Source organism: Calypte anna, chromosome 20 (genome assembly GCF_003957555.1).
Source record: "Calypte anna isolate BGI_N300 chromosome 20, bCalAnn1_v1.p, whole genome shotgun sequence".
In the NCBI taxonomy this organism is placed as follows: domain Eukaryota; kingdom Metazoa; phylum Chordata; class Aves; order Apodiformes; family Trochilidae; genus Calypte; species Calypte anna.
This window is the reverse complement of record NC_044265.1, coordinates 14,969,958-14,995,426: the sequence shown is the minus strand read 5'-3', so window position 1 is coordinate 14,995,426 and position 25,469 is coordinate 14,969,958. Positions and strand designations below refer to the sequence as shown.

Sequence of the window (25,469 nt, the reverse complement as noted above, 5' to 3'; positions counted from 1 at the left end):
CTACAACCAGAATGCAGGGTGTTGTACATTACTGTATGTAAGTAATGATGGATTTGTTCATTGTTCATCCTGGCTTTTTTTTTTTTTCACTAGTAGCAATACAGCTCCATCTATAAAGATCAAGCAGATTTACTGCACCCATTAGAGATCATTATTTCTAATACAGGCACCATTGTACTTGTTCTGACCAGAAGCCCATATTTAATTTCATCACGGTGTTAAACTCTTTGATTATTTTTTTTTCCATCTCCGTTTTTTCACCAGTCTTGCTGAATTTCATTTCTATGCTTTAATTCCTATACAGAACATAGACCTAAGTGGCCCAAACCAACTGTTAATTTCTTGCCATTGGTAGAGCGCGCTCTTTGTTTCAAACCTGCTCTTCTGCAGCAACCAAAGTGCAGTAGCAAAAGGTAACAGCTGCACTCCTGAGACAGACCAGTACAACAGTGACTCGAGGTGCTGGGCTTTCCAGCTTTATTAGAAAGAACAAGCTTAACAAGCAGCAAATATAAAATACATATTGCAAAGATCTGACAAGTAGTACTACTCAGTATATTCCCTTAATCAGTCTTCTCACATTTCAAAGTTACATTACAGAATATCTTATGGCCTTGGTGGACGCATGCCAGGTGGAGGAGGTCCTGGGAATAAAGGAAAAGAGTAGAATATTGAAGAGGAAAGAAAAAGCAAGGCTAAGCCAGAACATTTTCCCTGTGCTCAAAGAGGCCTCAGGAAACCCTTTTCTGGCACTGATGCATTTAGTGACAACCATCAGAGCTAGTGAAGCATTGAAACATGCCACCCTTCAAACATTCAGTGTTACGGCTTCTTGCAACTTATATATATTTAAGATAACCCCAACTCACCTCTCATTCCTGGGGGCGGTGGTCTCATGCCTGGCGGTGGCATTCCCATAGGAGCACCTCGTCCAGGTGGCATTCCCATTGGTGGGCCCATAGGTGGTCTCATGCCTGGAGGAGGTCCCATCATTCCTTAAGCAAGAGAAAGAGCAGGCCCAAGATACATAATGTAATTATCCTCCATAACAGCACTTCAACAGACTTGGGATAAATACCTCTTTTTCACAAATGTTACCACCTAACATGAGCTCCTTGCTGCTCCACTCAGTGTAATTCCTACCTGGAGGAGGTGCTCCTCTACTCATGGGTGGAGGAGGACCCCCACGCCCTGGTGTGTACTGAGTTGGGGCTCCTGCTATGCTGGCAGTGGCTGCTGCAGCAGCGGCTGCAACGGTCCCTCGACCCTGTGGTGTCATCACCTGTAAACAACATAAACAGGTTCACAGGGAAACAGCGCAAGAGCTCCTTTACATTAATAACTAAAAAATAAAATGTAAATTATTATCTCTTTAGACAATTATGCCAGTCTCCTTTCAATGTATTATTCAAATGCTGTAACAAAATTCACCAGGTAACACTTCAATTCTGTGCAAGAAGCTGCACTTTTCAAGCCTCTTCTTCCATCATACAAGATGAAGATTCTATGGGGATCTATAGCCTCACTATGCCCAAGCTCCCTTGTAAAATTAACCACCATGACAATTCTTCCACTCCACCAATTATCATAGAATCACAGAATCCTAGGGGTTGGAAGGGACCTCGAAAGATCATCTAGTCCAACCCCCCCTGCCAGAGCAGGGCCACCTAGAGCACTTCGCATAGGAACGTGTCCAGGCGGGTTTTGAATGTCTCCAGTGAAGGAGACTCCATGACCCCCCTGGGCAGCCTGTTCCAGGGCTCTGTCACCCTTACAGTAAAAAAATTTTTCCGGATATTCAACTTGAACCTCCTATGCTCCAATTTACACCCATTACCCCTTGTCCTACCACTGAGAAAAGCCTAACTCCATCTCCCTGACACTCACCCCTTACATATTTGAAAACATTGATGAGGTCACCCCTCAGTCTCCTTTTCTCCAAACTAAAGAGACCCAGCTCCCTCAGCCTTTCCTCATAAGGGAGATGTTCCACTCCCTTAATCATCTTAGTAGCTCTGTGCTGGACTCTTTCAAGCACTTCCTTGTCCTTCTTGAACTGAGGGGCCCACAACTGGACACAATACTCCAGGTGCGGCCTCACCAATGCAGAATAGAGGGGGAGGAGAACCTCTCTTGACCTACTAACCACACCCTTTCTAATGCACCCCAGGATGCCATTGGCCTTCTTGGCCACAAGGGCACATTGCTGGCTCATGGTCATCTTCTTGTCAACCAGGACCCCCAGGTCTCTTTCACCTACACTGCTCTCCAGCAGGTCAGCCCCCAACCTATACTGGGACATTGTGTTGTTCTTCCCCAAATGCAAAACTCTACACTTCCCCTTGTTGAATTTCATCATGTTTCTCCCTGCCCAACTCTCCAGCCTGTCTAAGTCTCTCTGAATGGCAGCACGGCCTTCCGGTGTGTCAGCCACTCCTCCCAGTTTAGTGTCATCAGCAAACTTGCTGAGGGTACACTCTATACCCTCATCCAAGTCGTTGATGAAGATATTGAACAACACCGGTCCCAGTATCGACCCTTGAGGGACTCCACTGGTCACACACCTCCAACCAGATTCTGCCCCATTGACTACAACTCTCTGACTCCTTCCTTTCAACCAGTTCCTGATCCACCACACTACCTGATCACCAAACCCATACTTGATCAACTTATCTACAAGGATGCTGTGAGAGACGGTGTCAAATGCTTTACTGAAATCAAGATAAACCACATCTACTGCTCTTCCATCATCTATCCACCTAGTAATTTCCTCATAGAAGGCTATGAGGTTAGTCAAACATGATTTACCCTTGATAAAACCATGCTGACTGCTCTTGATGACCCCCATGTCCTTGATATGCCTGGAGATAGTGACAAGAACAAGTTGTTCCATCACCTTTCCAGGGATGGAGGTGAGGCTGACCGGTCTATAGTTACCCAGGTCCTCCTTCTTGCCCTTCTTGTAGACTGGAGTGACATTTGCTATTCTCCAGTCCTCAGGCACCTCTCCTGTTACCCATGACTTGCTGAAGATGATGGAGTGGCCTAGCAATGACCTCCGCCAGCTCCCTCAGCACCCTTGGATGCATTCCATCTGGACCCATCGACTTATGGATGTCCAGATTACTCAGCTGATCCCTAACCCAATCCTCATCTACTATGTCAAACTCCTCATCTATCTTGACTACTTCTGGGGCTAAATGAATCTGGAGCTCATGCGGAAACCCTGCAGGAGTAAAGACAGAGGCAAACAAGGCGTTCAGCACCTCTGCCTTCTTTATATCCTCTGTCACCAGGGCTCCAGCAATTTCTTGCATTGCATTGGTACCAAGAATTAAAAGCCACACCAGTATATACCAGACAACCCTTAATGAGTTGTCACAGCATCTCACCTGTTGGGATGGTCCTCCCACTCCTCTGACAGGGCCAGCTAATCCTGCTGGAGCTTGTGGCATGGGTGCACCAGCTGGTACTCCCCTCCCTGCTGCTCTCCCAACTCCAGGTCCTCCAGCAGCTCCAGCAAGAGGTACCCGGGCAATCCCAGTCTGAAAAGACATCCCCCAAAAGAAAGATTAATCAAAACAAAAGTCCTCAGATCCTAGGGATGCGCACAGCTCTACTCTGGCTAATCAATGTCCAAGCCCACAAAGGCATGAGAACTTCCAGAAGCAAGTTTCATTAGACCTTGTCACAATAACATCTAGAAGCTGAGGAAAATACTCTGGCTGCATTTGCCCACAAGGAAGCATATTTATGGGATGTCCCTTCCCTTTCTCCTTAGTTCTTTACTCATTTTTCTCACATCTTTTGGAGGAGGTCCTTCAACTGTCATGGACACCAGATTTTCTCCTCGCAGCAAGACAAGACCAAGGACTCGTTTCTCTTCCCGCTCAGGCTGCTTTGAATTTTTAGGTCTGGTGAGAAAAGAAAACAGAGGGGAAAAAAAAAAATCTAAAAATCAATGTTGCTCTTTAAATTTACAACAGCATATGTAACAGGCTATCCAGATAGGAGGACCTGCAGTAACTCCCACATTTTGACATGCCTCCAACTAAGTACACAGAGGAGTCTAAACACAAGATGCGTCTAATTTTCTACGTGTTATCCCCCAATGACGCTCAACTGTTACACTAACTGTGTTGGCACCACATAAAGGCGGACTTTGGTTATCAGGACAGAAATGAAACGAAGAGTCCCTTGAGCCTCAGTTGTTTGAGGATTTGACAAGCGAGACTAAAGCCATGGCTGTTCCTACAGAAACTGGCAGCAGTAGCCGCTGCCAGCCGCGGCTCGGCGGGGAGCGCGGGGCCGGCGCCGCTCACTTGATCTTGCGGAACTCGTCGCAGTCGCAGAGGATGAGGTTCATGTGCTTGTCGAAGGCCTTGAAGGTGCCGATGAAGACGCGCCCGTCCTGCAGAATGCACCGCATGCGGTAGTCGATGTGCTGCAGCATCTTGCTGCTCTTCCCCACCGTCTGCAAGACAACGCCGTTACACCGAGCACCGTGGTAGCGCGGCCTGGCCGCACCAAGGCGACGCAGGCTTCCTCCCCCCGCGGGCCCGCCGCAGCTGCCGGCTCACCATGGTTGCAGCTCTGCGCTCTCCCTACCGCCGCCGCCACTCGGTCCCGCTCCGCCGGAAGGTCCGTCGGCAATGGCTTCCGCTCGGCCGCACGCGGCTGCCCCACTAGCGTCGCGCTCCGCCTCGCCTCGGCACGCCGATGACGTATTTCCGGTACAGTGGAACAGCCCGTCGTGCGGGGGTGGGCGGTGCCGGCGGCTGAGGGGGCGCAGGGGATTGTGACGCGTTCCCCGCCAGGCCCGCGGGCAGGGTTGACAAAACTGCAGGGGAGGTCGCTCCGCATGGAGCGGTGGAGCGCGGGTCCCGAGTCCGGGGCACCCGTTAGCACGAGGAACTGGCGTGAGCGCTTGCGTGGCGGCCCCGAGAGCTCGCTTAACGCCGCTCATTGAGGCTGCCGAAGGGGTCGTCACGCGCGAGGGCTGACGGGTCCGGCGGGCTCAGCGCGTGCCACCGCGCGGGCGGGTTGGTTGCGCGCGGGGGCGGGGTGGTGCCAGCTGGCAGCGGTCTCCATGGCGACGCACTGCTGGCTCGTGACGCGTGTGCCGCAGCCAATCGGCGGTGAGGCGGCTGAGTGACAGCTGGCGAGGCCAATGGCTAGCCGCGCCTTGGCGGGGCCGACGGAGCTGCCGGGCGGCCGGAGCACGAAGCTGCGGCGGGGCCGGGTGAGCGCAGAGCGGTGCGGGGGCGGGCGCGGGTTCCGCGTTGAGCCGGGCGGTGACGCCGCCGGCCTCGGGGTTGGCGGGCCCTGTGCCGGTGCCGCCCTCCAGGGCCTACTGCGGCGCTGTGCCTGCGGTCCTTCTCCCCGGTGGCCCGCCCTGCCGACAGGCCCCGGCCTAAGGGCTTCGGCCGTGGGACGTCGGGTCTTCCCTGTGCCCGCCCCCGCCTCCAGAGCTCCCGTTGGGCTACGAGTGCTGGAGCTGCGCCTCCCGGTGCGCGCGTGGCCCGCCGCGCCGACTCGCGCCTATGAGACCGGGGAGGGGCCGTGAAGCCGCCCGGGGAAGGCGCGGATCGACGCTCCCCTGGGAGCTCCCCTGGGGCACAGAGCGGCAGCGCGTCCTCAGGAATACTGCTTATCGCCTTACACTGAGTTTTGGCCCAAGCTTTGGGAGCTGCTGTCTGCTTCCAGCTCACTGGACTATATCAAAATAAAAAAAAAGGTAGTTTTCTCCTCTTGGCTGTGGCTGTCGGTTTCTGTCTTTGCTGAGAGGTAGTCTCTCCCCAGCTCTCTTGCAATGCTCAGGGTCCTAGTTCAGTGCCAGGCTTAGTATTTTACTGCCAAAGTGCAGCTATGGAAAGCCTTTGCAGGAATGTAGGATTCCAGAGACAGAGAATCCGAGCCACCTGGTTCTATGGTGTCTCAAGTGTTTTTCTTTGCTTGCTATATGAGGTAACACAGAAAACTGTATGTAGCCCTCAGCTTGAACTCTATCTTCTACCCTCAGGCTGCTTGGTCAAGGAAGCTGTGCTTTCTGCACACAGTCTGCTAACAGAGCTTCCACCTCCTGTTTGATTTGTTGGCACCACCATTGGGCAACTTGCTGAGAACTGACTGGATGTTTGCTTGTTGACTGGGGTATTCGTCCAGGAAGCTTTTCTTTTTCATGGAATGTTCTTTCATGCTCCTCATTTTCATTCTGTGTGCAGCACAGTTTGTTCTCTCTGTGTAATGAAAAAGAGATTCAGTTTGTGAATAGGAAAATTCTGTTTAAAATACTCTAGTTTTTTTAGCTTGCAGCTTCTCAGAACTCTCTTGACTAGTGTGTTATTAGTGGTTCTGCTTGTGTTATTAGTGGTTCTGCTGATTCCTCCCTGCCTTGTATCTATCTATCTATCTATCCATATGACACTGCTTTGTATGAAGGAACTCACTCTGTAGAAGCAGAGTGAATTAGTCTTTGCTGTATTTTGGCTTGGCTGTTGTCTCCCTGTTTAAAACTGAGAATTGCTTACAATTGTTGATAACCATGTACTGTGAGAGATCCATAAGCAACTGATAATCACAGTTATGCAAAACTGTAGTCTATGCTTCTTCTCTCAGATACATCAGTGAAATCTTTTCAAAGAATGCTTTTGACAGGCAGCCTTGTGTTAAGAGGCTGACCTGAAGTACCCTTTGTATTTGTAGTCCAGTATTCATTGTCCTCTTCTGAAAAGCTGCTTCTGCTGAGCCACTGATATGTATAGGTCCCTCAAAGGATTGTTTGACTGAGATGTGTTTGGAGAGTTTCCTACATTTGTTAGTTTTTCATTCCTGCTTCTCTGGGGTTTGCTTAGGTAACAATTTTGATGCCTGAATCTCTTCCTCAGTAGGCTCATGTGATATCCATTCCATGGTGCTGCTGTGCAAGGAGATGGTCTGTAAGCTCTGTTTCACTAAGTATGTGCCATTCCTTGAATACAGATTGGAATAGGAAACATGGCTTTCCGTCATGACTGTATATTCATTTATGGAAGAAGTTTGGGGCTGAAATAGTTTAACATATCATGGTGAGTTATTTTCTGAGTTTGCATGCGGCTGAAAGCTTTTTTGAGATATGAAATTAGTATAATACTTAGTTGGTTACTGTTTCCAGTGGTCAGGACATCAAGGGAACTGCAGAGTGCTTATAAGAAATATGGGTCAACTTATGCAGTACCTTTGTTTTTGTAACAGAAGACGTTATATTTATATGGCACTTACGGACATGGTTTAGTGGTGGACTTGGCAGAGTTAGGTTTGTGGTTGATGATATTAGGGGCCTTTTCCAACCTAGATCATTCCAAGACTTCTGCAGAATTTCCCGTAATATCAATGTTGTTATTTTGTTTTAATGTGAACTTCCACTCCCTGAATGATGCAAGGATGCTCGCTTTAAAAGGGAGGTATGACAAGTTAGACATTTATAAAGGCTTCTACCTACAGCAATCTGTGTGTCTGTGTTTTGGCATATAAAGTACTGTATTTTCTTATGCTCTGCAGAAGCAACTATCAGTATAAATAAAGGACTATGACTGTACTTCAGGAGGCTGAAGGAAGAAATGGTAATTAAATGGCAGTTGCAGATTCAGTTCTTAATGCTCAAGGAAGTAATGTTTGAGCCTTTCCTCTTCACTACACATTTGCTACACCTTGGACACTGGATTTAGCAGGTTTCCAGGTGTGACTTGGTTCACTTGGGGAAGAAGTAATTATCTGTTCTGTTATTGCAATCCAGTCTGACTATTGGAGATGACACTTGCTTTTGTTATTTGCCTAAGATCTCTTGGGCTTTCAGGTTTAGACCATCATAAGTTTGAGCTGCAGTGAGTGAAAAAGTGAAAAATCATATGCCGTTTGGGAACTGCTTGTTGTTTCTAGACTTTAAGTATGAAAACATGTAAATCCTGCAGGACTGGAGGAATTGTGCAGTTTAGACACTTTGTCCAGGGAATACATACAGAGCTGTGCTTCTGCATTTACACTAGTAATTTCCATAGTGTATTTAAAGATTATTTGATGAATTATCCCTGTTTTGAGCTATCACCGCGAAAGACATTTGAAAGTCTAAATTTTTTTTTTTTTTTGGTGTGTGTGTGTTTCAGGCAAAAGAAGTGAGGGTGACTGATAGCAGTTTTATTAGGTTAATCACAGGGCTTTGCTGTGCTTATGCAATGAGGAAAGGTGGTGTTCTCATCCTGGGTTCCTTATGCTTTATTGCCTGAATTTCTAGTTTACTTTGGACAAATTAAGACCAATTGCTTCAGGATTATTGTTGAAGAAAGGAATAGGGTCTGATTTACTGATTGTTATGGGTATGAAAATAGCACCAGCAGCTGTGTATGCTTTTAGGGTTGGATGCCTCTTGAGAACATATTTGCTGCAAGTTAGCATGTCTCTCTTAGTGAAGAGTAAATTTTACGTTTCAGTCTTGGAGTGAGAGAATAGAAAAATGATAATAAAAATCTGTGGAGAAAGCAGAGAATGTTAGTACATGATCAGGGGTTTTGGAGATGGCATTTCTGTAGGACAGCTTATGCTCAGTGCTTTCTCTTTGTGAGTTGGCCTGGCTCTGTGGGCTGCCAAGGCTTCTTTGAAACACTAATTTAACATTTACAAATGTGTGAGCAGTCTTCCTTTGTGTGACCTCATGTTGTCTAAGCTAGATTTTTTTTTTACCTAATGCACCTTCTCTGATGGACAGGCTTTCCAGTTTGTTGTCAAGATGAGAGTGGTAAAATTTATCCAGAGTGAGTCTTGGAGCAGGAGATGGCTTTATTGTATTCTGTTGAGGATTATGAAATGAAATATCAGTGAATCTCTAGGTCAGCATCTTCTACAGGCCAGCCATACTAGTCTATTGTGGTAGAGTTGGCTACCTTCATAGAAGTTCCCTTTTCCAGGACAGTCACCTTGTCTAGTTTCCTGGGCAAGGTGTCTTTGCAGCTCCTTGGTCTTTGGTCTTGGACTTTTTCCCAAGGTGCATTGTGGGAGAGAACAGGGTTACTTCCTCCACCCATGAGAGGGTTAAAAAGGAACTGAACAAGTGCATTTCTTTACAGCCTACCAGATGAAGCACAAACCAGCATGTCTGACAGCAGTCTGGGACCAAACACTGAACACAAGCTTAAGCTCTAAGCCAGATAAAGGAGTGGAAGGTAGACCTCCAGAGAAAATGCCAAGTTAACTTCTGTGTTCAATATAAATGTTTTGCATTTATGATACTAGAGGAAAATAATGGAATAAAGCTAGCTGCTGCCGCTCTGCCTAGGAGCCTGTTTGGGTGTCCTGAGTGGATCAAGGTATCTGAAAAATATTAGTTGGGTAATCAGTAAACACCAGACCATGGGAGGGAGGCTACCTAGACAGTATGTTTTCCCTCTTGCATACAGACAGTAGCTGAACCTAGGGAGCTATTGTTTTACTAGTCCTGTAAACTCACCTGGCAGTATGGACAGTGGGTGGCTGTTGGGGCTTTGTTGATCAGAGTGACTCTCCTTCTTGTGTGAGTATCTCAACAAGATCTCAAAGTATTCCTGAGATGATAAGTTTGGGCATACCATTTTACACTGTGCTGTTTTAGTATAAGGGACTTATCTCTGGTGTATTGGATGTTTTGTCCCTAGCAGGCCCAGCAAACCACAGGGCTGATCTTAGGGAGTGTTTTGAAGCTTGGTGTTAGATGCAATGTAATAGTTGAAACAGTTTTCAGAGGTGCTCACTATCCTTTCTTTTAGCAGGTGTGGGAGCGTATGCTGTTGTAAAGGCACTTGGAGCAGCCTGGAGCAATGCCACCACCTTCAGACATTGTGAAAGTAGCTGTTGAGTGGCCAGGTGCCAATGCCCAGCTGCTGGAAATAGATCAGGTGAGACCTGGGAACCCGATGGGGTAGGAAATGCACCACTACCTTGATACTGAATTGTGAGAGCGTAGAAATAGGCTATATTCCTTTCTTTTTGAGAAGAATGTGGCTACTGAGAACTCTCTCTTTCTTTTCTAGAAAAGGCCTCTTGCCTCCATCATCAAGGAGGTCTGTGATGGGTGAGTGCTTCTCTGAATCCATGTGGAGAAAGTCTTACGCCCTGAAAAATCTTGTGCAAAGTCTTTTCTGCTTGTCTCTGTGCTGCCAGCATGATCCATGCTGTCTGCTGCCACTTTTGGCCATGGAATGGGCCAGGATTTAAATCAGGAAGATAAGGATCTGTTCTTAATCAAGATCCTGAAGAAAGAGGAGGGAAAAGCTTACGAATCCTTCTTCCTCTGCCAGGTGGTCGTTGACAAATCCTGAATACTACACCTTGCGCTATGCTGATGGTCCTCAGCTGTACATCACAGAACAGGTCAGTGTGAGAGGAAGCAATTTGATGATGTCCTGGGCAAGAGTGCAGAATGCCTTGAACTAGTGTCATGAAACAACACTGTTACTAATCCTTGGGGGCCAGCATCTCTGCTATCAAAAATACTCAGACTTGAATGGTCTTGTTCAACAGGAGCCTTGCACTTGTCCGTCTGCATGGCCATAGGCGTGAGGACTCAATTCTGAACCCTCAGCAGGGTTGTGTGGTATAGGAACTCCTTTACTTGTGCATATAAATCTGCACTGTAGTTCAAGTTGCATTCTTTTCCCCGAACTTTTCTACAGTTTAAAGTTTATGTTTTCTTTCAGACTCGTTGTGACATCAAGAATGGAACTATCCTGCAGCTGGCAGTTTCCCCGGTAAATGCTTCCTCACATCCCTTTTTTTCAGTTGGTATCCTCATATGGTAGGCTGTTTCTTGCCTCTCAGCTTTTCTTTCTCCTTCTCCCCAAACTGTAGGGGACTTACCTTTGGTGCAGGCCTTTCTGCATAATCAGGTGAACACTTTTGTTTTCCCTCCTGGTTGTGGTGTGTATCTTCCCTTTGGATGCTCTGCTATCAGGACTTTCTATAGAAAAATCCCGTGTACAGTTTTATTACATCTTCTAGATTAGCATGTTGTAAAGCACCTGACAGATGCATTTCCAAAGAGAGTGCAGTTAGTAGTATTAGTCAGAAAGCAACAGTATTGGTGGCTTAATGCAAAAATTAAAATAAGAGAAAAATTTCAGAGGGGTTCCCAGTGAATTCTTGCTATTGTGACCTCAACAGCTGTCTTCTGTAGACTTGCTACAGCTTCTTTTTTATTGAAATTCTTAAACTTTTTTTGTGCAAGTATCATGATACATAGCTGAAATTGAGTGGAATAGGAAGAAGTCATTTGGGCAAGAGGTGGTTGAGAGGATACAAGAAATACTCTAAGAAATCCTACAGAATGTCATGTGAATACACAAAATGAGCTTGTGCTTTTCTTTGAATCTATGAGAGATGTTTCTTTAATTTCTTTAATGGCTTCAGTCCATATTTCTATATCCACCTTCACATACCAAGGAGAAAACCAGGCATTTGCTTACATGTAAAATAGCATTTTATTCACCTCCTGCTTGGCTGTAAATATTGCTGAGTGCAGTGTTTTTTCAATCTATCTTAACTTCCTGACTGCTGTTACTTGTCCTGTTATTGTTAGTATCTCTCTACCCTTGCTGTGGTCTCCCTGCCCATCCATGGACTTCTGACAGGATGCTGATGCTGGCAGAACTCATCCTGCAGGTGACTAGTCTGTAACTGGTATGATTCCTCTTTCCTTCTAGTCTAGGGCAGCTCGCCAGCTGATGGAGAGGATCCAGTCACACAGTATGGAAGCCCGACTGGATGCCATGAAGGAATTGGCTAAACTTTCAGCAGATGTGACCTTTGCCACAGAGTTCATCAACATGGAAGGGATTACAGTGCTGACACGGCTTGTGGAGAGTGGGACCAAGCTTCTGTCACAGTAAGTTTCCTGTATTCCAGGGCTCTGCACCTGGGCCTCAAATAAAGGTCTAATTTGGCTTGCTGAAGTGCCATTCTTCATTTTTTCAGTTACAGTGAGATGTTGGCTTTCACCCTGACTGCCTTCTTGGAGCTCATGGACCACGGTATTGTATCCTGGGACATGGTCTCAATAACCTTCATCAAACAGGTGAGTTTGGGTAAAGGAAGTGAGCAGATCTATTTCTTTTCGTGCTTTAATGCAGCTTCCAGGAAGAGCAGGATGACTTGTAGAAGCTGAGTTCTCATTGAGAGCACAGTGCACTCGGCTTTCTGAGCCCTGTCTCACTTAGCTTGTCTCACTCACCACAGGGCTTTCGGAATGGGCATCTGTTGACCTGCTGGTTCATCTGGTTTTAGATTGCAGGGTATGTGAGTCAACCTATGGTAGATGTCTCCATCCTCCAACGATCCCTAGCCATTCTAGAGAGCATGGTGCTAAACAGTCAGACTCTGTACCAAAAGATAGCAGAAGAGATCACTGTGGGGCAGCTCATTTCTCATCTGCAAGTGTGAGTATCCACTCAGCAGTGGTGTGATTTAAATACATTTTGTGAATACCTGCTCATTTATAAATACATTCTTTTACATTTTAAACACTTTAAGATGCTAGTTTTAAAGGGCTACGGATTTCTAACAATTTTTTTTTTTAAAAGTAAAGTCCTGGAAAAATATGTTCTGTGTTCTGGAACCAAGCTGTGGTTGGGCTGTTGAGGTTGGACAACATAACAAAGAGAGCATGCTCTATTTGTGTTTGGTGTCTTCTATTGAAATAGGGGAGAAAAATTACTTGCTCCATGTAAGTTTCCAGCTGTATCCATACAACAGACTGCAGTATAATGGCTTTACAGAGGTAGTTTCAGGACTGGAAACAAGCTGTGGTGATGCTGAACTCTGAGCTCTGCTGTGCTGCAGTCTGCACAATCTTCTGAATAATGGGGCTATCAGTCGGCAAATTTGTCAGCTTTTTGCAGGCCTTATGAAGAGCTGGATGGCATGACTGTAGATTACCTTAATCCTGCTTGTCTGTAGAAATTCAAGATAGCTCTAGTAAATATTCTTTCAATGCAGGCAAAATATCAAGTTGTAAAGTTCTATGCTGTATGTTCTCTTATGATGCTCCCAGTTTTTTTTCTGCAGCTCAAACCAAGAGATTCAGACGTATGCCATAGCCCTGATCAATGCCCTCTTCCTGAAGGCACCTGAGGACAAGAGACAGGTTTGTTCTTGCTTTTTGACTTTAAATCTTAATAATGGTTAATACTTTAAGGCTCAGAAATTGTCTGGGCAAGACAGACCATCAGACCCTGCCAAGAACCTACGTAGCTGTTTCAGTGTGGCAACATAGGAGAAAAAGTATCATCCCATTAATCAGGTGTTCTGAAGCAGCACATCTGTGTTTAGCAGATGGTCACAAAGGAATCTGCAAGACCCTGAGACAGAAAGTAATTCTCCATACAGCATGGCAGGTTTGTTTGTTTTGGCTTTTGTTTTTTTTAAAAGAAAGTTAATTCCTTATTTGAGTTGTAGGCTGTAGAGTTCTTGGGTTTTTTTGCACTTACTAAACAAACAGCTCCATCTCCCAAAAAAAGGGACCTTTCATAATTCATAGGGGGATATTCCTGCCAGTGTATGTGAGAAATGAAACTCCTGTCCTGCTCTGAGGAAAATCCCAGGATCTCAGCTATATGCAAGATGTGCATATGTCTGTATTATGTGTGTGAATCCTTTCTTCTCTAGTGCCCTGTTTGTGGCTTATGTCTGGACTCTGAGCTAAATCCTGTCTGCTTCTCTTTGTGCCTTTTTTTGCTTTCCGCCAGCAGGACAAGCTGCTTAACCCACTAGACCTGCCCATCACCGTAAGTAACTCAAGCCTGGGGGCTGGTCATGCAGAACTATAGGCATGTTAGCTTTTCTCAAGTTACGCCTCCATGTACTCGGAGATGATGTATACAGGCTTCAGGTACGGGATGAGCCTAGGGAGAAGGGCGGGAGGACTCCTGGGGATATACACAGACCTTGATGGGGAGAAGAAGCAGTAGTAGGATAAATCTTGAATGACTTATTGTGCAGACAAGATAAAGATGATTGTAAAAGAAAATTATACCACAAGACAGGCCGCCGTGAACCAAGTGGAACCATTTCTTTAGAAGTCTGGATCTCCTTAAACAGGAGAATTACAGTTTATGCCCTCCTCTGTTGGTCATTTGGCCAAGATATTAATTTTCATAGTGAACAAAATTCCGAGGGAACCTTCACTGTTTTCATTTTCCCTCTCCTTCTCCTTTCTCTTTTTTCACACCTTGAAACACCATCCACATGACCACAAAGGGCCATGAAAATTATTAAGGGGCTCAAATATATTTTATAATAGAGGTTGAGAGATTTGGAATTGCTCAGTCTTGAGAAGAGAAGGCTCAGGGAAGTCTTGCCATTATGGTTAAGTATCTGATGGAAGGTAATAAGAGGAAGTACATCTCTTCTCAATAGTGCCTGCTGACAGGGCAGGAGGAGATGGGCACAGCTCAAGCCCTGGGAAATTCCACTGGAACATATGCACACACAAAACCAAACAAAAAGTAATGAGAGGGTCATCAAACCCAGGAACAGTTTACACTGAGAGCTTGTGGAGTTTCCATCAGTGGAGGTGTTAAAAATCTGACTGGACATGGTTCTGTGCATCCTGCTCTGTCTGAAGTTGCTTGAACCAGGGGAACTTGACTAGTTGATCTCAAGACATCTCTTCCAAGATCAATAATTCTGTGATTCTATGACCCCATCAAGATGCAAAGTGGGCGTTACTGGACTTGCAGTAGAACATAGATCCCTTAGCAGTGGTTAGGCTATGTGCATGCTCGTGGTTCTTACAGTGCTATTTAGAATTGCTTAATTGTGTTTGTCCTTCACACTGTTTATCTGCTTTAGTCACCTGCTACTTCATCCCATGTACAATTTAATTCCCTCAGAGTAAGGATTCTTTGTGTTGCATGCAGGAACAAATCCTAACAGCAGGCCTTTTTCTATTCTCAGTACTACATCTCACAAATCATAGTATAAAAACTGACTCAGAGGGCAGTGTGTTATGTCTGAAACCACTTCCTACTTCATCTTGTTGCTCTTTTGATACCTTCCACTCAAGTGCTGACTCATTTTGGTTGTAACATGAGTGCTGCTGAACTTGCAGCCATTATGGTGTGACTATCAGCCAGTATATAATTTTCTGGGTTTTTTTGAGGTTTCTGTCTAGAGCAAAAAGTGATAACAAGGACTTGAAATGAGGATAGTATACACATTTTGCCAGACTCCTTGTAAAGCCTGTCAAGAGCAGGGTTGATATGAGCAGTTGGAACAGTTTTGGATTGCTCAGAGTGTACAGCTGATTTGAATGCAATTATCTAAGACTGCACATCTGCTTCCAGTTCTTAATCTGCACCGCACAGGAACGTGAAGAGATCTTGCACTGGTGGTTCTGGAGTTCTTCCAAATGATGTATTGCCTGACAGATTTTTCTTACCCAAAGATTTTGCTTATAACAGCAAACTGCTGATAATATTCCATCTTGACATTAGTATTTATATCAGGTACCAGTATAGGTTGGGGACTGAGCTGTTGGACAGTATAGCTGCATAGGTGAAAAGGACCTGGGAGTGCTGGTGGATGGAAGGATGACCATGAGCCAGCAATGTGCCCTTGTGGCCAAGAAGGCCAATGGCATCCTGGGGGTGAATTAGAAGGGGGGTGGCTAGTAGGACAAGAGAGGTTCTCCTCCCGCTTTACTTTGCCCTGATGAAGCGGCATATGGAATATTGCATCCAGTTCTGGGGCCCTCAGTTCAAGAAGGACCAGGAAGTGCTTGAAAGAGTCCAGCGCAGAGTGACCAAGATGATGGAGTGGAACATCTCCCTTATGAGGAAAGGCTGAGGGAGCTGGGTCTCTTCACCTTGGAGAAGAGGAGAATGAGGGGTGACCTCATCAATGGTTATAAATATGTAAGGGGTGAGTGCCAGGAGAATGGAGTCAAGCTTTTCTTAGAGGTGACAAACAGTAGGACAGGGGGCAGCAGTTATAAACTGGAGCATAGGTGGTTCTGTATAAATACAAGAAAGAATTTTTTCACTGTGAAGGTGACAGAGCACAGCACAGGCTGCCCAGGGAGGTTGTGAAGTCTCCTTCCGTGGAGACGTTCAAAGCCCACCTGGATGTGTTCCTGTGTGACCTGCTATTGGTGACCCTGCTCTGGCAGGGGGGGTTGGACTTGATGATCTTTCAAGGTCCCTTCCAACCCCTAACTTCCTATGATTCTATGATATAAACCACTTTCCTAGCAGGTGTAATGAGACTGCTGGTATTTTTAAAGTATGTCTTCACAGTTTACTAGAAAAGAACAGGTTAAATTTTTGCAGGTGCATGTGTAATTGGTCCTGGATCTGAAGGCTTGCAGCAGATAGTGGCATCTGCTGTGACTGTCATCATAATGTGATGGTTGGGAAACGCTCATCTGGGGAAAGAAGCCGTGCACTGAAGGAGAAAACTGGAAGCTTTCCTTTAAGCATGAAAATTGTTTACGCTTTGGTTTTGTAAACTTCAGTGCTTCTGCAAATTGTCTTTAAAATTACAATTTCTAAATATCTCTCTAGGAATTGAGTAAAAGGAAATGTGAATTTTGGAGGGAGGAGACCTGAAAACTACATCCTCTAGCCCTTCTTATCTTGATTGTATGCCTAAGTATAGAAAGTTGTGAAATGCTAACTGAAGGAAACTTTTGTAGATGACAGATTTTTCTGGGCAACCCACAGTATGCACCCTGTATCTTTGGATATTGAAGTATCATTAGATGTCCAATGTTAAGCTAAATTTCCTTCTGTTCTTTGACAACACTAGTGCCTTTCTTTGTATTAATGATGTTTTGTAGGGGAGCCCTCTGTGAATTGTGCCACATAAAGATGACCCTTATATCCCAAGTTGATGCTTGTTTTGGGCTGAGATTGACATGCTAGATTGACAGTTTGTAGTAAATGCACTTTATTGTGTGCCAGTGCTATCTTCAGTTCATAGGCTTCCTTCTTTCTCACCTTTCTGCACAATGCGGGCTTTTTGTTTATATTTCACTCATGTTATTCCATCTCTGAATTCCATAACAGGAAATGGCTAATGCATTTGCCCAGAAGCACCTGAGGTCTATAATCTTAAATGTAAGTATGTCTGGAATGACAAGAGTGTTTCCTAATATTCTCTCAATAGAGGTTTCACTTATGCAGAGAAAAATTCTGCTGCCCTCAAAGCACTTTCCTGAAAGTGACTCTTTCAGAGGTAAATTTGGAGCCACTTGTTCAAAAGGGAGTTATCAGTGTGCTGTTACAAAGAACTATCATTATGCTTCTGATGGAATATGGAGGTTCAACAGCTGAATCTTCATATACAGAGATGTACATGCAGCCTGGCAAATGCTAATGCTTCAGTTTTCTCTTGTATCCTTTTCATTTCTATCCTGTCCTTTATTTTGCAGCATGTGATCAGAGGAAACCGCCCAATTAAAACAGAAATGGCACATCAGCTGTACGTGCTACAGGTTCTGACCTTTAATCTCCTGGAAGAGAGGATGATGACCAAGATGGATCCTAATGATCAGGTCACTATTACAGCTGAGTAAGATCTGATAGAACAGGATGTACATGGGGCCTTATTCCTGAGCTGCTTAGCTCCACAGAATTTGCAATAGATGGTGCATAAAGTTTCAGGACCACCCTTGACAATGTAGTCCTTTAGATTAGGGTACACTCAATACTATCCTGCAATGGGAACTTTAGAGATGCAAGTGGTTAGTAGGAGTCATAAATTCCTTTCTTGACCAGTGTGATGCCAGCTGCCAAACTGATTACTCCACCCATATGGAGGTCACATAATTTTATCCATTTTCTTGCAGTATACAAGGAAGCTGAGCATTTTTAAGTTGTTACTCAGTCATTAGATGCATTCCTTAGCATTATCTGAATGCCCAGGAGTTAGCTACAATTAAATGTGGGGCAATTAAAGGAAAATACACGCAAACATTTTACATTACCCATTTGCGTTACCCAACTGACTGAAATTTGCCATTTTGAAATGTATTGCCTCTTCCTACATAGTGGTAATAACCTTTTGCATCTCTGTATTCACTGTGTGAGCTCTAGAGAGAGAAGTGGGACTGTGCATTTTATGAAAATACTGCCCCAAAACGTTGATCACATTTTACCATTTCTCTGTCTTTTGCCCTTCAGGCACAGAGAGACATCATATTTGAGTTGAGAAGAATTGCATTTGATGCAGAGTCTGACAGCAACACCGTCCCTGGCAGTGGAACAGAAAAACGCAAAGCCATGTACACCAAGGACTACAAGATGCTAGGATTCACTGTATGCATCTAGAGAGTGCTGATTGTAAAGCATGTAAACAGAATCTAAGCAATCTCCATCACAGTGGCAAGGATATAAGGAACCGAAATAGCTGTTTGCTTTACCATATTTCTGTATATGAGTTTTAGACTCAGGGAAGATCGTTACGAACTAGCTGACTGGTTAAATGCCAGGCATGTTCTCTAGGGATATTTACTTACCATATGCACCTATTCCATGAAGTATTTGGAATCAGCCTCTTGTCTAGAAAGTTTAGATAGTGTTGTTAGCAGGTGTCCAAGGTTACCTCTTGGATAGGTGTGAGGGAGTGTTTGAGGGACCTCAAGTTGTAAAATTCATTCAGAGAAGTTTAAGTTATTTCTTTCAGCTAATTTGTTTGGGTTCTTTCTACACACTCTTCTCCCAGAATCACATCAATCCAGCCATGGATTTTACTCAGACTCCTCCAGGGATGCTGGCACTGGACAACATGCTCTACTTGGCAAAATTTCATCAGGATACCTATATCAGGGTAAGTGAAGTTGCTGTTTTTTGCAGACACCAACACTTCAGCAGCTTTTATTGTGTGTTGCATCCTCTTCTTTTAGATTGTTCTGGAGAACAGCAGTCGAGAAGATAAGCACGAGTGTCCCTTTGGGCGCAGTGCCATTGAGCTTACCAGGATGCTTTGCGAGATCCTGCAAGTTGGGGAACTCCGTAAGTACTATGTATTATCCCAGTTTTCCAAGTTGCTGGGCTAGTGCTTCTGGAAGTAGCTTACAGGCTGACCAGCATTCACAAGTGTCTGTACTTTGATCTCACTTCTGCCATGTAAGGATTGGGAGAGCTTGGAGTTGCAGTGTCAGTGTCCCAGTGATAATACAAATATCAAAGTAAAGCAAGAAATATTATTGTGTGCACGCTGGTTCCCCAGAAAAACTAACAGTGAAAGGCTTAAACTTCCTGAAACTTCTGCAGTGTGCTATATGAAAAAAATAATGCTCTAGAAACCATCATGAACTTCAGAGAAGTTTAGTAGCTCTGTTAGCCTTAAAACAGCATTCTGAGGCAATTAACCACTGTAAGAAATTCTGCCAGAGGGAAGTGAGAAACAACTGCAAGCAGTCATTTGGGAGGATTGGTGTGAAAAGGACACTTGAGTCACAGAAGCTCATGTCAGGATAGTTGCCATTCCTGGTGTAGGCTGTGTATGTGGAGACAAAGCATTGAACTGTGTTAATCTCATTGAGTTAGTACTATTGTACATCATCATGTTTCTGTCACTGTAGTGGATTTTAGTTGCTCTTCATAGGTCTTGTGCAATAAGCTCACATAGTTGTGGTTTTCTTTCTTCCTGAAGCCAATGAAGGCCGAAATGACTATCACCCCATGTTTTTCACCCATGACCGTGCATTTGAGGAGCTGTTTGCCATCTGCATACAGCTGTTGAACAAGACCTGGAAAGAAATGAGGGCAACAGCAGAAGATTTTAATAAGGTTAGAGCGGAGATGAGGTATTTTTGTAGAATCTTTTGCAGAACAGCACGTGTTCAGCCAGCCTGTACACTTGGTTAAAGTGTAGGGCACAAGAAGGTATGAGAGAGCATTGATATTTGCAGAAACAGAGGATGATCCAACTTTTATTTGGTATGACCCAAGGTAATCTTTTGTTTTTTTGAATCTACAAAGTCACTAGTACATTGACACCCCTGGCCCTGTTTGTTCCATCTCAGTTCTTTGCTTCCACTGATCTATGCCCTAGTTCTCTGCTGCCATTAAGCAGCAAGAATGTGACTTGCTTTTCTCCCTGCCCAACCTTTTTAGGTTATGCAGGTTGTGAGGGAACAGATCACACGGGCTCTCCCCTCTAAACCCAATTCCTTGGACCAGTTCAAGAGCAAACTGCGCAGCCTGAGCTATTCTGAAATTCTGCGACTACGCCAGTCTGAGAGAATGAGCCAAGATGATTTCCAGTCACCACCTATTGTGTAAGTGCCAAACAAAAACAGTTGCCTTTTGTGGTTGCCATTACCTCAGTTTTCTGCTTAACTCTTCCATATTTTATTGCCAGAGAGTTGAGAGAGAAAATCCAACCTGAAATTTTGGAGCTGATAAAGCAACAGCGCCTGAACAGGCTTTGTGAGGGAAGTAGCTTCCGAAAAATTGGAAATCGCAGAAGACAAGGTAAGGTAACATCATCTTCTGTGGATTTTCCATGTGAAGAACTGTAGGCAAATAAAATTTTATGTATTGATCTGATAGCTGGCTTGTTCCCAGAAAGGAAAGCTAGTTACCTGGTCTATCTATACCAGGCAGTAGTTTGGATGGAGCAGATATGTGTTTCTAAGAATGTAGCCATGACCTCATGAACAAGAAGCAGTGCTGAGGAACTAGAGGATTAGAAGGATTGGGTGCAGAGACTGGAAAACAGTGGCTGTAGGACCTAAAGTGAATAATCTTGCTCATCTTATTCTACTTGATGTGTGTTCCAGAAAGATTTTGGTATTGTCGCCTGGCTCTGAATCACAAGGTGCTACACTACGGAGATCTGGAAGATAATGCCCAGGGGGAGGTGACCTTTGAATCTCTACAGGAAAAAAGTAAATCCTGATTACTGCTTTGAGCACACTGCATTCTTCTGTGCTTTGCTCTCTAGAGACATTTATGAGTACCGTCCTAGAGATGAAAGCAAAAGAGCTGTGGTGGAAACATGACTGAAGTGACATCAACTTTCAGTCCTTGACAAAATCCTTTGGGTCTTGGAATTTCTTGGCATTTTTACAGCCACCAACTGCAGGGATATATTGCTGGTAATGTGTTTTGGAAAACTACAGTAATGAGCTACAAAAACAGGAATAATGCTCAGTTGCAAAGACAAAACAAAGTTCTGTCTTTTCATGGTTAGATTTCTTGTTTGCTTTACAATTTCATTATTAGTTCCAGTTGCAGACATCAAAGCCATTGTCACAGGGAAGGATTGTCCACACATGAAGGAGAAAAGTGCACTGAAACAGAACAAGGTAAGTGCTTCCTTTCTGCTTTTGATTCATATCTAGTGTTAGAGTTGAAGACTGTGAGAGCAAACAGCAGGAGGAAATGGTCTTCCACACTGCAAGGGTATATTTTACAAAGCCCATCTCACACCTGGGCCTTCTTCTAATACTCATTGTGGTTGCTTGGTGCTGTGAGCATGGTCTGGTCATGCTACAGGCTGCCCAGAGCTGCTCAAAGACTGGTATGGGAAAGTGCATTGGGCTGCTGTAACTTCTCTTGAGGGGTTAGCAAGCAGAAGGTGTGTGCTATGATGTTTTTGTTCAGTCGATGAGTGAAAGATTCTTTTCCATTCAGGAAGTTTTAGAATTGGCCTTCTCGATATTATACGATCCTGATGAGACCTTGAATTTCATTGCACCCAATAAATATGAGGTAAGAAATATAGCTGTTAAGCAGTAAAATACAAAGCAATTAACTTCAGAGACAACGAAAGATCAGTTGCTTTTCATTAAAGGCTTGAGCAGTGACTCCCACCAGGTTCATTCTTGGAAAATGGCATCAATGCTTATTGTGATTCTTAAAATTTCCCTTAGTCTACTCTCTTTTCTCCTCTGCAGGCAGTGGTCCCCTTTTTCCCATTCTATAGACACTGATGCCTAAAAGAGCTTCACTTTTTCTGTTGTTATGCCACAGTAGAAACGTGGCCCTCTCCTGGCGTCATGGGGTCATGCTGACCTCTAGGCCTCTTAACTAACTGCCTTTCAAAATTTTCATGTGCACTGTTTTGGGGTTGGGTTTTTTCCCCCCATAGGTTCACTCCATTCCATGTTTCCTATGTTAGAGCTTTTTAGGAGGATCTCGTAGTTGTTGCATGGATAAAAAGATTCAACATAACCTGTTGTTCATGCTGGAGTTGTGAATTACCTTTCTTCTCCACAGTACTGTATCTGGATAGATGGTCTCAATGCTCTCTTGGGGAAGGACATGTCCAGTGAGCTGACTAAAAGCGACCTGGACACGCTGCTCAGCATGGAGATGAAGCTGAGGCTGCTGGACCTGGAGAACATCCAGATCCCCGAGGCGCCGCCGCCCATTCCTAAGGAGCCGAGCAGCTACGACTTCGTCTACCACTACGGCTGAGAGGGCCGCGGGGCGGTGGCGCGCGCCTCCCGCCCGGCCTCTCGCGCGGGGGGGCGGGGCCGCGGGGAGGGGGCGGGGCTGCCCGCGAAGCGCGACTTTTGTACGAGCTGCAACACGACCGTGACGCTGCTCCGGCTGCCGCCTCCTTCCGAACGGGGACCGTTCTGCCCGTGCCGTCACCGCTCCGCACGCCAGCCGCCCCTTCACCGGTACCGCCCCTCCTTCCGGCGCGGACCCCCAAAGCCGCCCCACTGTCCCGACGCGGCGGCGGCCTGGGACTCTTGGCGGGGAGGGGCGGGCGGTTCTGCTCTACTACGGCTTCTCCATCGGCGGCACCTACAAGTGGCATATGAAGGGGCGGGGCGGTAGTGATGGCGGCTGTCGGTCCCGCAATGCTTCCTCTTCCCGCTGCTGGCCAGCCTCCTGCACCTCCTCCTCATCTTTGGCCTCGGCTCTCGCCCGCGTTCTGGCGAGGTGCTGCTCTGTGCGGCCGCGGGCCGCGTTCTCCTGGCCCGACTGCATCCGCCGGGGGGCCCCGCAAGTAGGGCGGGCGGGGCGGGGCAGGGCAGGGCGGTGTGCAGTTCCGAAGCCCTTTTCGGGCCTCGTTGGAGCCGCAGGGCCCCGGGTTGGCCCCTCCTGGGGGCAGCTGCGTTCCCGTGGTGCCGGCTCTGTCTCAGAGGTTGCGGTGTGGGCAGCGGCGTCAGTCCCGGTTCAGCTGCACTGCCTTGATGGGGCAGTCCGGACACTGGCTGGAGTGTAGGGGCTGCTCCGCACTTAAGTTTCTGAAGGAGCCTCTGACGCATCGGGACCTAACTATGCGAATCCTTGGTCTCCACAAATTGACTCTTCAAGTTATTTTTTTTAATGTTCGTTTCAAGCTACTATGTAATTTCTGGAGTTTTCTCTGGTTGGAATTTGGTCTTTATCATAGAAGCTCGTCACACATGACACAAAAACTACTGTAGCTGAGACCAAGGAGTGAAGTATCCAGAGCACAGAGCTCTGGATACTTCAGCAGTTCTTTGGCCATACATTATGTTGGTTCAGTTATCTTCATGCTACTGAACCAACACTGAACAGCATCTGGCCTAAGATCCCTGGCAAGGTTTGCAATGTCTTACATAAACATGTACCATGTTTTTTTGAAGAGTACTCTCTCCCCATGTGTAGCAGTACCACTCCTGAGCATAGCATGCCACTAGATCAGTAGAACTAGTTCCTGTGATAGCCTATACACAAAGGGGAACAAGACTGTAAAGAGCTGCACCAGGATTGAGTGTGTGCTGTGGATTGTTGCAAGACAATTTACAGGGAACGGGACAGAAACATAAGGAGTGAAGGATGTTTGACCAATGTTGGCACTGAAGAGTTACTCTAAGGAAAATGTTTAGGTTTTTTCTGGGTCTGGTCAGATGTCTACATTGTCAATAGATGTTTGTGGGCTGTTTTCTTCTAATGTAGTGAAAGGCAGTTAAGGGCTTCTTGGGTTTTTTGGGGGGTTTTTTAGGTATTGGTTTTGGTTTTGGTTGGGGGTTTTTTGGTGTGTGTGGGGGGTTGGGTTGTTTGGGTTTTTTGTTTTTATTCTATAGCTCTGTCATGTTACTTGGATTGCACTGGAGCTTCCTATATGTCACTGTCTCCCCATAAGTACAAACACTACCTTCCCTGGGAGCCATCTGGTGGGGCTAAGAAAGTGCTTTGGTAGAGTCAGTTTCTCAAGTGGGTGTTTCTTAAGCTTGGTGGGACTGGCATGCAGGGTCTTTGATAGCTTGCTGGCAGCCATGTAGAAATGATTGATCTGCTTCCTAATAGTACTTGGCTGGGAAGGGCTACCTTGCAGGAAACTAACAGGGTATTTTGGTCCTTTCAGCTACACAATGACCAAATCTTCTGCCATTCTCTTCATCCTTCTTTTTTCACTGCTTTTCAAGCTGGTGGAAGTGGTAAGAGTCTCACATAATGCTTCAGGGAGGGAGAAAGTCAGATCCAGGAAAATAGGGAGTACATGTATAATAAATGTGTAAGTAGAGGAAGAATGCAGTTATGTGGGTGAATCTGAAAGAGAGTAGGTGTCTTTCTCTGCTCAGCTTCAGGACCCCTGTAGTGACTTTGTATTTGCTCTCATCTAGAGGGTGGTAATGGTGGTGGTGGTGGTACTGCTCATCACTGGTGGGCTCTTCATGTTCACCTACAAGTCCAGACAGTTCAATGCACAGTGATTTGTGCTGGTGCTGTATGCCTCTTTTCTCGGGGATATTCACTGGAGTCTCACACAGATACTCATGCAAAAGGCTGAACTGGGTATGTAGAGTGTTAGGAAGTGGGTGGTGGTACTGGTAACAGAGGGGTGTAAGGAGGTGGTAGCCCCTACTGCAGAAACAAAACATCTTGTGAAGGGACAGTGTGTGAAAGCTGGGTCAGGGGTTATCTGCTGGTGGTTAAATAAACCACCATGGTTTTGCCCTGCAGCAGCACTGGACTGCACTACAAATAAGGTGTATTTCTAGGAGTGGTATTAATAAAGGTTCTAGGAGCCCCCATAGGGATAACAGTGCGATCATTCTCCTGAGAGGAGCTGGGCTTTAAAGTTCTTGTATTCTGTTGAAGAATCTGAACCATTTTGGCTAGATATTGCCTCTGTTACCTAGCTCCATAGTTTTCAGATATGAGTCTTGATTATTTCAATCAAAAGTATGTCTGGCAAAAAAATGGTTCTGAAGAAGGAAGCTTATGTTAATAATGATCAATTTAATGGTGTTCCGGGAAACACTGGTAACTTGCTTCAGAGCAGACAGCAGATGGTGCATCTACCTCACATAAAGCTACTGAACTATCAGTTCCAGGTCAAGCTTGGGAGGAATATAGGACTGTTGTCAGAGGATGTAGGGAGGCAATTAGGAAAGCTAAGGCCTCCTTGGAACTTAACCTTGCAAGTCAGGTTAAGGATAATAGAAAGGGCTTTTTCAAATACATAGCTAGCAAAACTAACACTAGAGGCAATATTGGCCCACTAAGGAATGAGCTGGGAGCCCTGGTGAC

General features: G+C 45.5%; 2 protein-coding genes across 12 annotated transcripts; one reads left to right on the top strand and one right to left on the bottom strand.

The window, feature by feature from the left end:
- Positions 1 to 454: 454 nt before the first annotated feature.
- On the bottom strand, positions 455 to 4,716 carry SNRPB (small nuclear ribonucleoprotein polypeptides B and B1). Its single transcript, XM_030463404.1, has 7 exons — positions 4,581 to 4,716; positions 4,323 to 4,474; positions 3,803 to 3,914; positions 3,393 to 3,545; positions 1,144 to 1,282; positions 870 to 995; positions 455 to 644 (listed from the first exon to the last, which is right to left on the bottom strand). The coding sequence occupies exons 1-7, from the start codon at positions 4,581 to 4,583 to the stop codon at positions 607 to 609; spliced, it is 723 nt and encodes a 240-aa protein (XP_030319264.1). The 5' UTR covers positions 4,584 to 4,716; the 3' UTR covers positions 455 to 606.
- Positions 4,680 to 23,918, top strand: ELMO2 (engulfment and cell motility 2). Of its 11 annotated transcripts, none has more exons than XM_030463390.1 (22): positions 5,196 to 5,242; positions 9,099 to 9,194; positions 9,777 to 9,902; positions 10,038 to 10,078; positions 10,305 to 10,377; positions 10,704 to 10,754; positions 11,706 to 11,887; positions 11,977 to 12,076; positions 12,286 to 12,437; positions 13,066 to 13,144; positions 17,067 to 17,117; positions 17,432 to 17,554; positions 18,183 to 18,317; positions 18,724 to 18,828; positions 18,905 to 19,013; positions 19,657 to 19,793; positions 20,121 to 20,284; positions 20,368 to 20,480; positions 20,789 to 20,896; positions 21,234 to 21,316; positions 21,645 to 21,722; positions 22,230 to 23,918. In XM_030463390.1, exons 3-22 carry the CDS (start codon positions 9,825 to 9,827, stop codon positions 22,428 to 22,430), a joined length of 2,163 nt encoding a protein of 720 aa, XP_030319250.1. In that variant the 5' UTR covers positions 5,196 to 5,242; positions 9,099 to 9,194; positions 9,777 to 9,824; the 3' UTR covers positions 22,431 to 23,918. The 11 variants fall into 11 exon arrangements, with proteins under 11 accessions (XP_030319256.1, XP_030319255.1, XP_030319249.1 ...); XM_030463392.1 differs by having other exon boundaries at positions 9,774 to 9,902; XM_008497896.2 differs by lacking the exons at positions 5,196 to 5,242; positions 9,099 to 9,194 and adding exons at positions 5,272 to 5,737; positions 13,749 to 13,784.
- The last annotated feature ends 1,551 nt before the right edge of the window (positions 23,919 to 25,469 follow it).